General features: G+C 43.8%; 1 protein-coding gene across 10 annotated transcripts in view; it reads left to right on the forward strand.

Annotated features, from left to right (window-relative positions):
* Nucleotides 1–15,587, forward strand: part of JAKMIP1 (janus kinase and microtubule interacting protein 1) — a 194,557-nt gene that overhangs the window by 111,731 nt on the left and 67,239 nt on the right. For 7 of the 10 annotated variants that reach the window (XM_037829359.1, XM_037829358.1, XM_037829360.1 and 4 more), the window contains exon 4: nucleotides 2,715–3,083. The exons of the other annotated variants lie outside the window; for them this stretch is intronic. In XM_037829359.1, the coding sequence (XP_037685287.1) occupies nucleotides 2,715–3,083 (369 nt within the window). The remainder of the gene's footprint in view (nucleotides 1–2,714; nucleotides 3,084–15,587) is intronic. 10 annotated transcript variants of the gene reach the window in all.

Raw genomic sequence — 15,587 nt, forward strand, 5'->3', positions numbered from 1 at the left:
CCAGCGGGCCCTTCCTGCTGCCTGACATGTCCCTTCACTGCCTGTGCTGGGGACGCAGTGGCCTCCTCCCCAACCGCCTCAGACCTGGGCCTTCCCCGAGCCCGGCCGACCAGGCGAGAGCTGATTCTGTTCTGTGGTCCCGGAGCGGCGAGCACAGCCCTCGCGGGTAGCAGCGGCTGACCCGGTCATGAAGGGGCTGTGCACTGAGGGCCCCGGCTTGCTGGGCACTGGGGGTGCAGGGTGAGCAGGGCACCGTCCTTGGCCTCTTTGGACTTAACATTCTGGCTAGGAAGATGGACAGTGAGCACAAAGACAGACATGGCTTTTCATGTGGGGTTGAATTCTCTGAGCTGGAATTGAACGGGGCAAGGGGGCACTGGGTGCTGAGTTCTTGGTGATGGTGTGAGCATGTGTTTGGGGGGAGGCGAGGGCTGTTATTTCAGACAGAGACATTGGGAAACACCTGCCCAGAAGGTGACAGTTGAGTAGAGCCCTGAAGAAAGGGAGTGAGCTGCATCAGGGACTCAGGGAAGCAGATTCTGGGCAGAGCAAATAGCACGTTCGGGGGCCTTGAGGCTGAAGAACATTCTAGGTCTCCGAGCTGCAACTTGGTGCACAGTGCTGGAATTCAGAACACTCAGTGGTTTCTCAGAGTCACCCACTGTGGCTGCCTGGTAGTGCAGGGACATTGCTCCTTAAATAATCCTTAATGGGTCAGCCTGTGGCTACACAAGTGTTGCTTTTATAGGCAGATGCATGCTGAGTTCTAAAGTGACCTCCAGGTGAGTTTCTAACATCCTTCCCGGGGATTCTGGCCCAGCCTCTGGGGTCTCGGCCATATACCTGCACCTGTTCCTAAGGGAGGTGCCCACCTGTCCTCTTTGTTGCTTATTCACATATTCCCACATCAGTCAGCTGGCAAAAGGATCCAGGCTCTGCCCTGTACACTGAAAGGGCTGTACCTTTAAGGTGACCCATTGCAGCTACTAGCATTTATTGAGCACTAGCTGTGTGCCGGGCTCCATCCAGGCTGAGTGCTTTACAAGCATGATATCTCGCCATCCTTGCCATCCTCTTCAGAGGGTAGCTTTCTTGTCATATCCCCATTTCAAGATGAGGACAGTGGTTGCAGTTAGGAAGGGGAAGCAGGACTCGAACCCAGGCCCTACTGTCTCTAGGGCTTACTCTGCAAGCAGCAAGCCACGGGTTGGGGGCCGGGCACCTGTCTTACCCTGCCCCCAGTGCTTTCTTCCCCCCTTGGTGGACATTCTGCCTCAAACAACCAAAAGAGAATGTGGCTCTTCCTGGGTTATTTCCAGCAATAGCATGTGTGGCTCACCCAGCTCCAAGTCCGACTTTTCCTTTGTGGGGCTCCTCGAGCATCTGCCTCTCGTCTTGATTTCTTGTTCCTGATCCAGTAACGACACTGGACCCAAGTTCCTCAGTCCCATCTGCCTGACTCTGGGCTTGGCATGGCTGGATGTCGGGAGTGTTTTCTGGGAAGAGACCACGTGGCCTTTCTCTTGCTTGTGCTGAGAGCCGTGCCAGGGGCTGGGGGATTGTCAGTGAGCAGGACGCAGCCCGGGTGCTGGGGAGCTTGTGGCCTCGAGGCAGAGATGAGGAAGGGGTAGGAGCGGGGTCCTCAGGGGCTGCCGTCCATGCAGCCCCTAGTGTGGTGGCTCTGCCTGCTCCCCGGGTGCATTTATTTAAGCCTGTGTCCCGGGAGGGCAGACCTGCAGCCTCTCACGGATGGGCAGATGGAGGTGTGTGAGGTTCAGTAAGGTGCCAAGGCCCCACCACTAACAGGTGGCGGGGTTGGGGTTCACGCCCTGGCACCCCCACCCCCATGCGACAGCTCCCAGCTGTGTCTCATTAAAGATGATTAGCTCCCTAACAGAATGAATGCTGCCAGGTGTTGGGGTTGGGGTTGGGGGCATTGGGACGCCATCCGAGTCAGGCCTTAGGGTGAGGGACTAGTCCTGGGGTGGGGGGTGGGGGGCAGGGAGGGTGTCCAGGCTATGGGAACTCGCAAGAAAAACCAACTGTCCATCACATGAGCCTCTGGGCACTTGAACGGGTACATCCATGGGGGAGAAGGATCTGGAAAGCAGGCCGGGGCCATGAAAGGCGGCTGTGAAGGACCCCCACAGGCAGGGCTGGGCCTCCTAGTGGTACGGAGTGTGGGTTATCCCAAGAGGACTGGCCCCCTGGCTTGGCGCCTCCTGGCCTGATCCTGTGGCTTGTGTCTCCCCACCGACCGCCAGGGTTTCCCCAGGAGGCCCAAGCCGTCCACTGGGCATCTGCAACATAATTTCATCTTTTGTTTATTTTCACTGTATCTGATTTTCCATTTTCCTTCTATTTGTGCTAAATGATACAGATATTCCCATTGATAAAAATCACAGATTTTATTTAAATGAAAAAGTAAATGGGTTTATAGGAAAATCTGAAGCAAACTGTAGGGGAGAGTCTGGATGGGGTTGACAAGGAGGTGCGATGGAGCCTGGGGACCCTGGGAGGGTTTCCCGGGCTGGGCCACACAGGCAGGGACCCTGACCCTGACCGCTTTCTGTCCCACCCGGCTGCAGGTGGGCAAGCTGCGCGAGCGGCTGCAGGAGGCCAAGCTGGAGCGCGAGCAGGAGCAGCGGCGCCACACGGCCTACATCTCGGAGCTCAAAGCCAAGCTGCACGAGGAGAAGACCAAGGAGCTGCAGGCGCTGCGCGAGGTGCTCATCCGGCAGCACGAGCAGGAGGCAGCGCGCACGGCCAAGATCAAGGAGGGCGAGCTGCAGCGGCTGCAGGCCACGCTGAACGTGCTGCGCGACGGCGCGGCCGACAAGGTCAAGTCGGCGCTGCTGGCGGACGCGCGCGATGAGGCGCGCCGGACCTTCGACGGCGAGCGCCTGCGGCTGCAGCAGGAGATCCTGGAGCTCAAGGCGTCACGCAAGCAGGCGGAGGAGGCGCTCAGCAACTGCATGCAGGCCGACAAGACCAAGGCGGCCGACCTGCGCGCCGCCTACCAGGCGCACCAGGACGAGGTGCACCGCATCAAGCGCGAGTGCGAGCGGGACATCCGCAGGCTGGTATGTGCCACACGCACCCCCTCCCAGCACGCGTGCACGACTTTCCTTCCAGCACGCATGCAGAACCTACCGTGCCCCAGGCATTGTTCTAGGCATCGGGGATGCAGCCAAGTCCCTGCCGTCCTAGGGGTGCCAAGGTAGCTTTGGGGGCCCACAGGCCTTCCCTCTCTAGGTCTGAGAACTTGGCACATCACAGAACAGCTCAGAGCAGTTCTCCCGTCTGTAAAATGAGCTGAATGGATGATGGCGGGAGTGGTTGCAGGAATGGACTTGTGAGAGCATGTCAAAGCGCTGGGCATTATTCATTTCATTGATAAACCACAAGCAGATTTACAGCTCTAGGGAAGATGTGGTAGGTGCCAACAGGCCAGCGATCCTACTGCAAGATATAGGGAAAGAAGGTAAACTGTAAACAATCGTGTTTTTAAAGCCACCCCAGAAGGGTGGAAGCTGTGAGGTCTAGAGGAACTAGAATTCAAGAGGTGAGAAGCGAGTCCTTCTTGGGTGAGCTGACAATTGCCAGCTGCTTTCTTCCTTGAGGGGGCCATTTGCTGAGCCTGGGTGTGGGCAGAGGACTGGGGTTGGCCCAAGCAAAGGGGCTGTACTGGGGATTAAAGAAATCACTAGAATCTCAGAGTTGAAAAGATCGGAGACTGGAAAGGGCCCCAGACGCCTGCCTAGTTCACTCCACAGAATATTCGCTGAGTTCCAGGGTGGTGTGGGAGGCCAGTGGCCGAGCTGGAAAGGCAGAGTGAAAACTCCCCCAACCTCATGGCACTTGGGGGACAAAGCCCCACAACAGACAACACCCATCTGCCTGCAAGACAGTTGTCAGACTTTGAACCTATGTGCAGGCGCAGGAGGTTAAAAGCTGCTGAGATCGTCAGACTGGCCCAAGCAACTATATGGCAACTATGATACTTATAAGTGATGCACCCAATTATGAGGACACAGGTTGAAAGTCAAGAGATGGGAGAAGACAAACACCAAACAAAAGAAACCTGATTTGGCTCTATTACTGCCAGTTCAAGTAGACGTTAAGGCAGGAAGTAAGAGTAAAGACAAATAGGGACCTTTCTTAATAATTGAAGGGTTGATTAAACAGTGCACTTAATAACCAGACTTCAAAATGTGTGGAAGAAAAAAAATTAACAAAACTAAAAGGAGAAATAGACAAATCCACAATTACAGTTGAAGTTTCACACACCTCTCGGTAAGTTTTAAAACAAGCAGACAGAAAATTAGTACAATATACAAAATTTGAACCACACAATAACCGATTTGAATTAATTTGAGTGAATATCATATCCCAGAAATTGCAGAATAATGTTCAAGAACACATGGAAACTTATCCAAATAGACAATAGACTGGGCCATAAAGCAATTTGTAGGAAATTTTGAAAGCTTAAAATCATAGAGTATATTCTTTTACCAGGGTGGAATTGAACTAGAAATCAATAAAAGAACAAAATAGAAAATCTCCAAATGATTGGGAATTAAACAGTGTGTTTCTGAATAACCATGTGTCAAAGAAATAATCATCATAATGGACATGAGAAATATTTTGAGTTGAATATAATAAAAGTACAATATTTAAAAATTTATGGGTTATATTTATATCAGTCTTTAATGCAAACATATTTTAGGAAGAAAAGAAATGCTGAAAATTAACCATCTAAGCTTCCAAATCAAAGGAAAATAAAGAACAGAAAAGTAAACCCCAGGGAAGTAGAGTGAAGGAAATAAAAAAGAGCAGAAGTCACTGAAATAACACCAGTAAAGAAATCGACTTCAAAGTTAATTAAAATTAAATTGATAACCCCCTAGCAAGATGATCAGTGGACAGAGAGCCTCTATAAATCATTAGTATAAAAAATATGCAAGGGGAAATACCACAGCTCCCACAGACATTAAAAAGATAAGAGTGCATTTTGAACAGCGTATGCCAATAAACTTGAAACTCAGATGAAATAAACATATTCCTTGAAAGAGTGCAGCTTAGCAAAACTGACACTTGAAGAAATAGGAAACCTGGGTAGTCCTATAGCTATTAAAGAAATTGAATCTGTAATTAATTTTCCCACAAAGAAAAGGCCAGACTCAGATGGCTTCACAGGTAAGTTCTTCCAAATATTTAAAGAAGAAACAAATCTAATTTTACACAAATTCTTCTGGAAAACAGAGAAATAGGGAACATATTCTAACTACTTTTATGAAGCCAGCATAACACTGATTCTGAAACCAATCTTATTACAAGAAAAGAACATTTTGGGAATTTTTAAATGAACATTGATACAAGAATTCTAAGTAAGATATTAGCAAATAAGATTCAGCAATATGTAAAAAGGCTAATATATTATGACCAGGTAGGGCTTATTCTAGAAATAAAATGTTGGTTTAATAGTCAAAATCAATAAACGTAATTTAACATTGTAATAGCATAAATCAGAAAGAAACTATATGTCCACATTTGATAAAATTTACCATCTCTTCATGATATAAATTCTCATCAAACCAGGAATAGAATGAAATTTCTCTAGTCTGATAAAGGGCATCTACTAAAAACCCACTGTTGACAGCATACATAATGTTAAAATATTGAATATTTTCCCCCTAAATTCAAGAACAAAGCAAGTTGTATATTATGACTTCTGGACTTCCAGTGCCAAAGATAGTAAAAATAAATAAAAGTTTTAAAGATTGGAAAGAAAGAAGGAAAAGTGTCATTGTTTGCAAATGCTATGAATATGATACAGAAAATCCAAGAGAATTTACAAACTATTAGAATTAATAAATGATTTTATCAGGGTCTCTAGATAACAAGGTCAAAACCCAAAAAGTAAATTGTTTCTATATACTAGCAATGGACAATTGGAAATTAAAACTTTAGAAAATACCATTTACAGTAGAGCATCAGAAAAGTCAAATACCTAGGGATAAATCTAATGAAAGTTATAAGATTTCTACCCTGAAAACCACAAAACATTGCTGAGAAAAATTAAAGGAGACTTAAATAAATGGCTAGGTCGACCATTTTCATGGAGTAGAAGACTTAGTCTAGATTCCAGTTCTTCCACAACTGATGTATGGATTCAATGCACTCCCTAGTAAAATCCCAGACTTTTTGATAGACATTGGCAAGGAGATTTAAAAATTGGTATAAAAATTTAAAGGACCTGGTGCCACAATCTTGAAGAAGAAAAGCAATTGGAGGTCTTACACCACCATATAACAATACTTAGTATAAAGCTGCAGGTATCAAGACAATGAGACTGAAGGATAGACAGATAGGGTGGTGGACAGAAGAGTCCAGAAACAGACCAGTACATATGTGCTCACTTGAGTTAGGACAAAGGCACCACTGTAATTCGGTAAGGACAAGACGGTCTTTTCAATAAACAACATTGACATTCTTTCAGTAAACAACTGTAAGAAAAAAATAACACACTATAGGAACATTGACCCTGCGTCATACCATTCACAAAGATGAATTCAAAGTTGGCCACAGACCTAAATGTAAAAAGTAAACAGTAAAGCCATGAGAAGAAAACATAGAAGGACCTTTTGGTGATTGTGGGATAGGCAAATATCTCCCAAGCAGGACCCAAATATTCTATTCACATAAATACACTATTTAGAAAAGGTTGTGCATTGGACATTAAAGAACTTTTGTTCATCGAAAAGCACCGATAAAAGAAAGAAAAGGTAAACTACAGACTGGGAGAGGATATTTTCTGTAGGTCTATCAGAAAGACCTTTTATTCTGATCATAAAAAGGACCATCAAACAATGAGGAAAATACTTTTTTTTTACAATGGGCAAAGGCCTTGAAATGGTACTTCAAAAAAGAGAATGCCTAAATGACTAATAAATGCATGAAAAGATGCTCAAACTCATTGGTCCATGATGAGGGAAATGCAAATTAAAATCACAGTGAGATTTCATACCCTTTAGAATATCTATAATAAATAAGACAGACAATAACAATTGATGAGAACCCTCATACATTGCTATTGGGATTGTCAAATTGTGCAGCCACTTTGGAAAGTGGTTCGCTAGTTTCTTAAAATGTTAAACATAAATTTATCTATTGAACCAGAAGTTCCACTCCTAGGTATCTACAAAGGAGAAATGAAAATGCATATCTACATAAAGGCTGGTGTGTGACTGTTCATAGCAGCATTATTCATAAAATGGAAATGACCCAAATATACGTCACTTGGTGAGAGGATAAAATGTAGTATGTCCATATAATAGTACACTATGCAGCAATAAGAAGGAATGGAATATTGGTGCATGCTACCACATGGATGAAACTCAGAAACATCCTGCTAAGCAAAAGAAGCCAGACACAAGAGACACCATGTATTGTAGGATTCCATTTATTGAAGTGTCCAGAAAAGGCAAAGTAGGTTAGTGACTCCCTGGCTCTGGAGTTGGGATTGGGGATTAACTGTAAATGGGAATGATGGATCTTATTGGAATGGCAAAAATGTTCTAAAACAGGACTACAGTGATGGCTACACAGCTCGGTGACCTTACTAAAAATCATTGAATTGTATACTTAAAATGGGTGAATTTTATGATTTATAAATTATTCCTTGTGCTGGTTTGGATCTGTTATGTACCCCAGAAAAGGTTATGTTCTTACAATCCAACCTTGTGGGGGCAGACCTGTTGTGGGTGGGACCTTTTGACTAGGTTGTGCGGTGTGACTCCACCCATTCAGGGTGGGTCTTAATCCCCTTGTTGAAGTCCTCTATGAGAGGATAAAAGGCAGGGACAGTTTTGGAGAGAGCTCAGAGAAGTTAAGAGATGTAATCCAGAGTCTCCTCCCGGGGAAAGCTAAGAGAGAAGCTAAGAAGCCAAGAGGCATTTTCCAGAAGCTAACCCCAGGAGAGGCCCAGAAGACTCACCATGTGCCTTCCCATGTGACAGAGGAACCACAGATGCCATCGGCTTTTCTTCAGAGAAGGTATCATCCTGTTGATGCCTTAATTGGGACATTTTCGCAGCCTTCAAACTATAAATTTGTGAACTTACAAACCCCCGTTATAAAATCCAATCCATTTCTGTTACATTGCATTTTGGCAGCTTTAGCAAACTGAAACATACCTCAAAAATTTAAAATAAAAATATCTAAGAGATTTAAATATCTTTGATAAAAGTTCAATTGCAAAATAACAGATTTTGTATTTATATCAAGAAGAATAAAACATTTTTACAAGAGAAATTTAAAAAAGCATATGAGATGCCTCTACACAACCACCAGGATGGCTCAACTTAAAAGGACTAATAATACCAAATAATGACAAGGACTTAGAGCAACTAGAGCTCTCATACATTACTAGTGAGAGTGTAAATTGGGTTCAACAGTTTTGGAAAATCAGAAATGTCTTCTAGAGATAAACCCATACCCTATTCTGTGACCCGGCAATTCCAGATCTAGGCCTATGCCCAAGATAAATATCCACCAAAAGGCATGTCCAGGAATATTAATAATAGCTGTGTTCACTATAGCCCCAAACTAGAAACAGTCTGAACGCCCACCATCCGTAGAATGGGGCCCCTCTGCTTTTACATAACTGGTATTGCACCTAACTACCCACTGTAAACAGCTATTAAGCTGGATGAAACATGAGGCAACTATTTTTATGTATTAGCAGGCAGCTCAAGTCTGTGATCCTTGAAAGAAGGGAGACGTGAGGTGAACTCCACTTTACTTCTAGCTTTCTGATTGGGGTACTTTCCTGACTACAGTTCAGGAGTAGAACACAAGGCAGAGAGCTGGGTTTGGGACCAGTGAGGCAACTGGAATTTGTGGGGCCATGCACCCAAGAGGAGGTAGCTATGCAGAAGGGGGGTGGTAGTATGTGTGGGGTTCTCTTGGGTCCTTGGTCAAGGGCTGGCGTGCAATCCCGGGGCAGAATTTGCGAGGCCTATTAGCAGAGCAGCCACGGGAAGCTGAGAGCTGATTGGAGATAGCGAGGTCACCTGGCGCTGGGAGGCTTTGGGGTTCTAGCAAGCCAGGGTAGGAGACCTCGCTGAGCACCCCAGGCATTAGCTGAGACCTCAGGAAGCCCACATTTTAGGAATAAGGATGTTCCCTAGAACAGTTTCTGAACTTCAGCACTGTTGGCATTTTGGGCTGGATGATTCTTTGCCGTGGGGGCCTTCCAGCACGGTGTAGGATGTTTAGCAGCATCCCTAGCTGTGACCACCAAAAATGCTTCCACAAATTGCCACATATCTCCTGAGGAGCAATCACCCTGGTTGAGAACCACTGTCCTAGAGTAGGAGCCAAATCCTGGGACTAGTGACAAAACTGAAACAGACTCATCCAACCAAGAAATAACCAAGCCGACAGGATGGGGAAGACAAAACTGAAACAGACTCACCCAACCAAGAAATAACCAAGCCGACAGGATGGGGAAGATAGGTCAGTAACTTAACTGCTTGCCATAATAAAATTCAGCACCCTTTGAAGGAAGATAATGTTCTCCAGACTTCTTACAACCTAACATGCATGGTATTCAGCACACAGAACATTTCAAGACATCAGAAAATGTGGCCTTTTCAGGGAAAAAGAAGTCATTAGAAGCAGAACCTAAAATAGTCCAGGTTTTGAAGTTAGAAGGCAAGAACTTGAAAATACCTACGGTAGCTCTGTTCAGGCATTTAAAGGAACAGAAGGACACAATGAATGAACAGATAGGGGCATTTTGGCAAAGAAATGGAAACTTAAAAAACAGGAAATTTTATGTCAGAAAAGGGACATATCTGAAAGGAAAAAACTCACTGGGTAGGCTTAATAGCAGATGGGACACTGTAGAGAAAAGGGTCAGTGAATTTGATGACAGAACAATAGAAATTAGATAAACTGGAAAAGAGCAGAAAGCAGAAAGATTTTGAGTAAAAAATATTGGGACAATATTAAGTTATCTTGTGTGTATAACTGGAGTCCTAGCAGGAGAGGAGAGAGAGAATGAGGCAGAAATAAAGTCTGACGAACAACAACAAAAAAATAGCCAAAATTTTCTCTAATTTGGTAAAAAAAACAAAACAAAAACCCGCCACTGTACAAATCTAAGAATCACAGCAAACTCCAACCAGGATAATTATAAGTAAAACCACACCTTGACATATCCTCACCAAACTACTGAACACCAAAGATAAAGGAAAATGATCTCAAAAGCAGCCCGAACAAAATGACGCGTCACGTATAGGGGAACAAATGATGGCTCGTGTCTCAGCAGAGACCATGGAATGGTATCGTTAAAGAACAAAACCAAAACAAAATATCTGTCAACTCAGAATTTTACATCCAGCAAAAAATTATTTCCTTACAAATCAGGGTGAAATAAAGACATTTTCAGAAAAATGAAAGCTAAGATAATTTGACAGTTGAACATAAACTGCCAAACATGTTAAAGGAACTTCTTAAGATGAAAGCAAATAATATCAGATAGAAATTTAGTTTTATAGGAGGGCAATGAAGAGCATTGGTAATGGGTAAATATAAATTATAATTTATATATTTATTATATTTATGTGTAATTATCTTTTTTTAAAAATTTTCTTTAGAAATACAAGTTATTTAAAATAATAACATTGTATTGTGAGGTTTGTAACATGTATGTAAGTAAAATATGGGGGTGGCTAGAGGTAAGTGGAATGATATTCATTCTTGTAAGATTTTACATCTTGCCTGAAGAGTGCACAACTCTGTTAAATTTGAGGAGGCTGTGACAAATCAAGAACTAAAAAATATAGCACAAAAAGGCACTGCTACAAAGCTAATTGAGGAAATAAAATGAGAAGCTAAAAAACATTTGTTTATGCTAAAAGAAGGTTGGAAAGGAAGCTCAAAAGAAAAAAATCAGATGGGATAAATAGAAAACAAATGGTAAAATGGTAGAATTAAACAAAATCTGTTCATTTTTTTTAACGTAAAGGGCGGTGCCAGTTAAAAGGCCGAAATTGTCCAACTGGATTAAAAAAGACACTTTAAATACAAAGATCCACTTTTCCTAAGGTAAAAGTATATAAAATATACTATGCAAACAGTAGGCATAACAGTAGACTGGATGATGGTTTATCCAGCCGGTGGAATATCATGCAGCAATGTAAAAGAATGAACTCGCGACACCCACAAACATGGAAGAATCTCCGGGACATAACGCCAACAAAAAGAAGACCAGAGACCAACACAAAAAGCATATACCGAATGATTCGTTTCTCTGAAGTTTAGGAAAGGAAAAACTAATCTGTGGTGATGAATGGGTTCCTCTGGGGATGGGGTTGAGGAGGAAGGGGCAAAGGTGCCTTTTCAGGTGTCAGAAATGTCATGATTTTACCTGGTTGATGGATACATAGAGGTGGATACACATACGGGGTCCCTGCTTTGCCTGGCATTGCATTCAGTGGAACTCATGCATATGGGAACTGTGCCCTCGAATTGTGTGGTTCACCGTGACTGAGATCAAATCAAATCCGTGGAGGCATGCCATGCAAAGACAGGATTTTAAACTTTGCATTAACGCAGTATCATGCAAGTGAGGGCTACATGTATATGTAAAAATTCATTGAATTATATGTTTAAGCTGTATGCCTTCTGCATTTATGTTATGCCCCAACTAAAAATTTACTAAAATGAAAAGAAAAATAAATTACCAGAATTCTTAGGATTTGGGGAGGGGCTTAGTAAATTGCACCCTGCTATTTTCTGCTTTGATTCTGAATCAAAGAGAATAAGACAAAAGTTTCAGCAATTGGAGATGCAAATTGTCACCTTCATTACTGACAAAGGCTGTTAGAAAATGCATTTTTTTTTTTTTTTTGTAAAAGGCAAAATGGCTTTCTAACTTCCTGTCCCTCTGTTTAGACTGGCAGCAGCTTGACTAAGGGTATGTTTGAATCTGCAGTTCGGCAAAGCAGATACATTTACCCAAGTCCGACTCCCACTGTCCAGGTGGAGAAGGAGGATGAGGAGACTAAGTCCTCAATGTCAGGACCTTTACTAGATCAGCTGCATCTAACTGAGAAATGTTGAGGAGACAGGGCTAGGACAAAAGGCTAGGAGCATATAGGGGACGTCTCTCCTCGGGGATCCAGGGTTTCCCCCCCAACAAGCACCAACAAATGGACTCAGTTCAGCTTTTGGTGTCAAGGGGCAGAAACCCAACTCAAATTACTTAAGCTTATATGGGAATTGATTAGTTCACGTAACTGAAAAACCCTTTGGGCTCTGGCTTTCGGTTCTGCTGGATCTAGAGGCTGCAAGGATGTCTTGGGACTGGGTCTTCCTTTCTCCGTCTCTGAGCTCTGCTGCCTCTGAGTAGACTTCACTGTCAGACTGGCTCTGGGGTGAGATGGCTGCCAGTAACTTAACTTTCTGCAGCTCAGAAGCTCCTGGAAAGACAGCATCTGTTTCCAGCCAAAGGCCTGGGATGGGCCCAGACTGGGGATGGACTCTGCCAGATGGCCAAGCGAGAAACCCAGGGAGGGCTGCCTGCCCGACGTGCCTGATCTAAGTGAGGAAGGCGGCACAGAAGGAGGTAAAAGAGTAGCGTAACTGAGAAGTTAGGAGGTAAGGGGTGATTATGATTACTGAATCATTATATAGATATTCCTTTTGACTTTATGGTATATTAGAGAAGACAGAGGGATACCTGAAATTTCTGAACTGCCTTGATCTCTGAAAATGAGTGTGTAGCCTTTATCTTGTGCTCTTGTGATTGTAAAACCTTGTGACTAACCTTCACTTGTACCCATTTATCCAGTTTTTTTTTTTTTTTTTTTTTTTACTTTAGGGTCTTAGGATCACAAAGAGCCCAGAACTAACCCACCCCAAGTCCAAGATTATATTGATAACCGAAGCTGGCTCTAACCTACAAGTCACCTCTACCTCATTATAGTACTAAAGATCATGGCCATCATCATATAGAGGCTGCCATTTCTTACATACATTCTGTGACTAAGCATGTAATCAACCTGCACATGCTCAATAATTAGATCACCTCTAATTACATCATCTGGAGCCACTGGGCTCATTATCCTAAAACCTGCCCATCTTTGAGACTATAAAACTACCTGAGTTACTGCAGTTCAGGGGGACAGATTTTGGGGCTGCTAGGCCATCTGCTCTCCTGCTTTGCACCTAGCAATAAACTCTCTCTGAAACCCCAGTGTCTCAGGAATGTGTCATCTGAGCGCGTTGGGCAGAGAACCCACCATCTTGGTCTGGTAACAGTAGCTGGTCAGGCAAAAATGACAGATGCTCAGACAAACAGACATTTGTGGAGCCCCCACTCTGTGCCACACTCTGAACCCTTGTAAGTGTTGGTTTTCCTCCTCTACCTTTTAAATTCTAGAACTCTCTGGGGCCACACTTGAACCATCTCTGATTAAGTCTCCAGGCTGTTTTTCTGTTTCACGGATGCATTGAGCCGCAACAGCTCCTTTCATTTATCTTTTCCTTCACTGAGAGAGCTTTCATTGCCTTGGAGAGAGCAAAAATAAAACAAAAACCTGACATCCTGATCTTGAATTGTCTTGATCAAAGATGAGATTGTGTTCCTCCAGATTGCAGAAGCAAGTGTCGGTCTAGCTTTGATTGACCCCAACACCATTTGCCAAACGATGACAAGAATTAACATTTCCCATTGCATTTCTTCTCCCAAAGTGCGGCAGTGATTTGTAAAGCTTTACCCTGTCATGACTGTTTCTGAAGGATGAAGTGCAGTTACTCCCATCTTACAAGTTAAGTGTTAGTGGTGTCTTAATCTCCAAGGGCTGCTGTAACAAAGTCCCACAAACTGGGTGGCTTAAGACAACAGAAATGTTTCGTCGCTGGTTCTGGAGCCCAAAAGTCTGAAATCAAGGTGTTGGCAAGGCCCAGCTTCCTTCAAAGTCCTTGGGAAAGAATCTGTCCCCTGCCTCTTCCAGCATCCGGGATCTGCTGCTGTCCGTGGCCTTGTCCCTCTGTCTCTCTGCCTGTGTCCTCATTTCCTCTTCTTGTAAGGACCCAGGCGTGTTGGGTCAAGGGCCTGCCCTCCTGCAGCAGGACCCCGTTTTAGCTTGCTTAATGCCCGTCGTAAGTACCACATTTCCAAATAAGGCCACATTCGGAGGTCCTGGGGATTAGCACTTTTCCATGGTTTGAAGCTGTATGTGCCCCAGAAAGGATCATGTTCTTTTAATCCATTCCTGTGGGTGGGACCTTGTGATTAGGTTATTTCAATTGAGATGTGACCCACCTCATTCAGGGTGGGTCTTAATCCTCTCACCGGAGTCCTGTTTTAGAGGATGAAAGATGGAGAGAAGACACAAAAAAAGCCCCACAGAAGCTAAGACAGAAGCTAAAAGAGAGAAACATGCAGAAGCTCCGAGAGGAAGCCACTGAAGCCAGAAGCTGGAAGCAACGAAACCTGTGAGAGAAGGACCAGCAGATGCCACCATGTGCCTGGCCGCATGACAGAGGAGCCCAAGCTCGCTGGTAGCCAGTCTTCAAAGTCTAGGTATCGTCCTTTTGACACCTTAATTTGGACATTTCATAGCCTCAGAATCGTAATCTTTTAAGTTAATAAATCACCATTGTAAAAGCCAACTTATTTCTGGTATGTTGCATTTCATCAGCTTTAGCAAATGAAAACAGATTTCAGCGTATCTTTTTGGAGGACACAGTTCAGTCCCTAACAAGCATGTACTTCATACTCTGTTCCAGGCCATGGATCCTCTTAACAACCCAGTTATGAACTCCATGGGATTGAAAGCAATGCCCAGTGAGACCTGAAAATGACTTGCCAGTTGTAGTGACACAGTATGAGATGCACATACTCATCACAGCAGGCTCAGAGTTAGGAAAAGAAAGAGTGTACGTATAAATTGGAAAATATTCTTAACACAATGTGACAGTGGATTCATATCCTCCATATTTAAAGCATTTGCCAAGAAAAACAAGAATCTCAATAACTGGTCAAGGGTTGAGAATAGATAGTTCACAAAGAGGAAAAGCAATGCCTATTAAATGTAAAAAATTGTTCAACCTCCCCAGTTATGAAATGAAAATGAAAACAGCAAGATACTATTGTTTCCTATTAAATTAGCCAATGTTAAAAAAAAGGAGGGAGGTGACTCAGATGTCAAACGAGAAGACAGTGACATGGGTCTTCTGCAGGTTGCTCTCAGCCTCAGGGCCTTTGAACAGGCAATGCCCTGTCCATCCTGCAAGAGTGATTTTCTGGATCTCTGCATGGCTCATCCTGTCTCACCGATAAGTTCCCATCCCAAATGTTGCCTTTGCAAGGATCCACCCTGAGCAGTGGCGTTTATGACAAGCATGCTTGAGGAAATGCATGCAAGGTTAAAAGCGAAAAACAACAACAAAAACAGGATACACAACTGTATACACAGAACTGTGCAAATTAACAATCCAAAAGAAAAATGTGTAGATGTGAGATGATGTGGAAATGTTGGCAGGGTTGCCTCTGCATGCTGGGGTTC

The sequence above is a fragment of the Choloepus didactylus genome, chromosome 3 (assembly GCF_015220235.1).
Source record: "Choloepus didactylus isolate mChoDid1 chromosome 3, mChoDid1.pri, whole genome shotgun sequence".
NCBI lineage: Eukaryota > Metazoa > Chordata > Mammalia > Pilosa > Megalonychidae > Choloepus > Choloepus didactylus.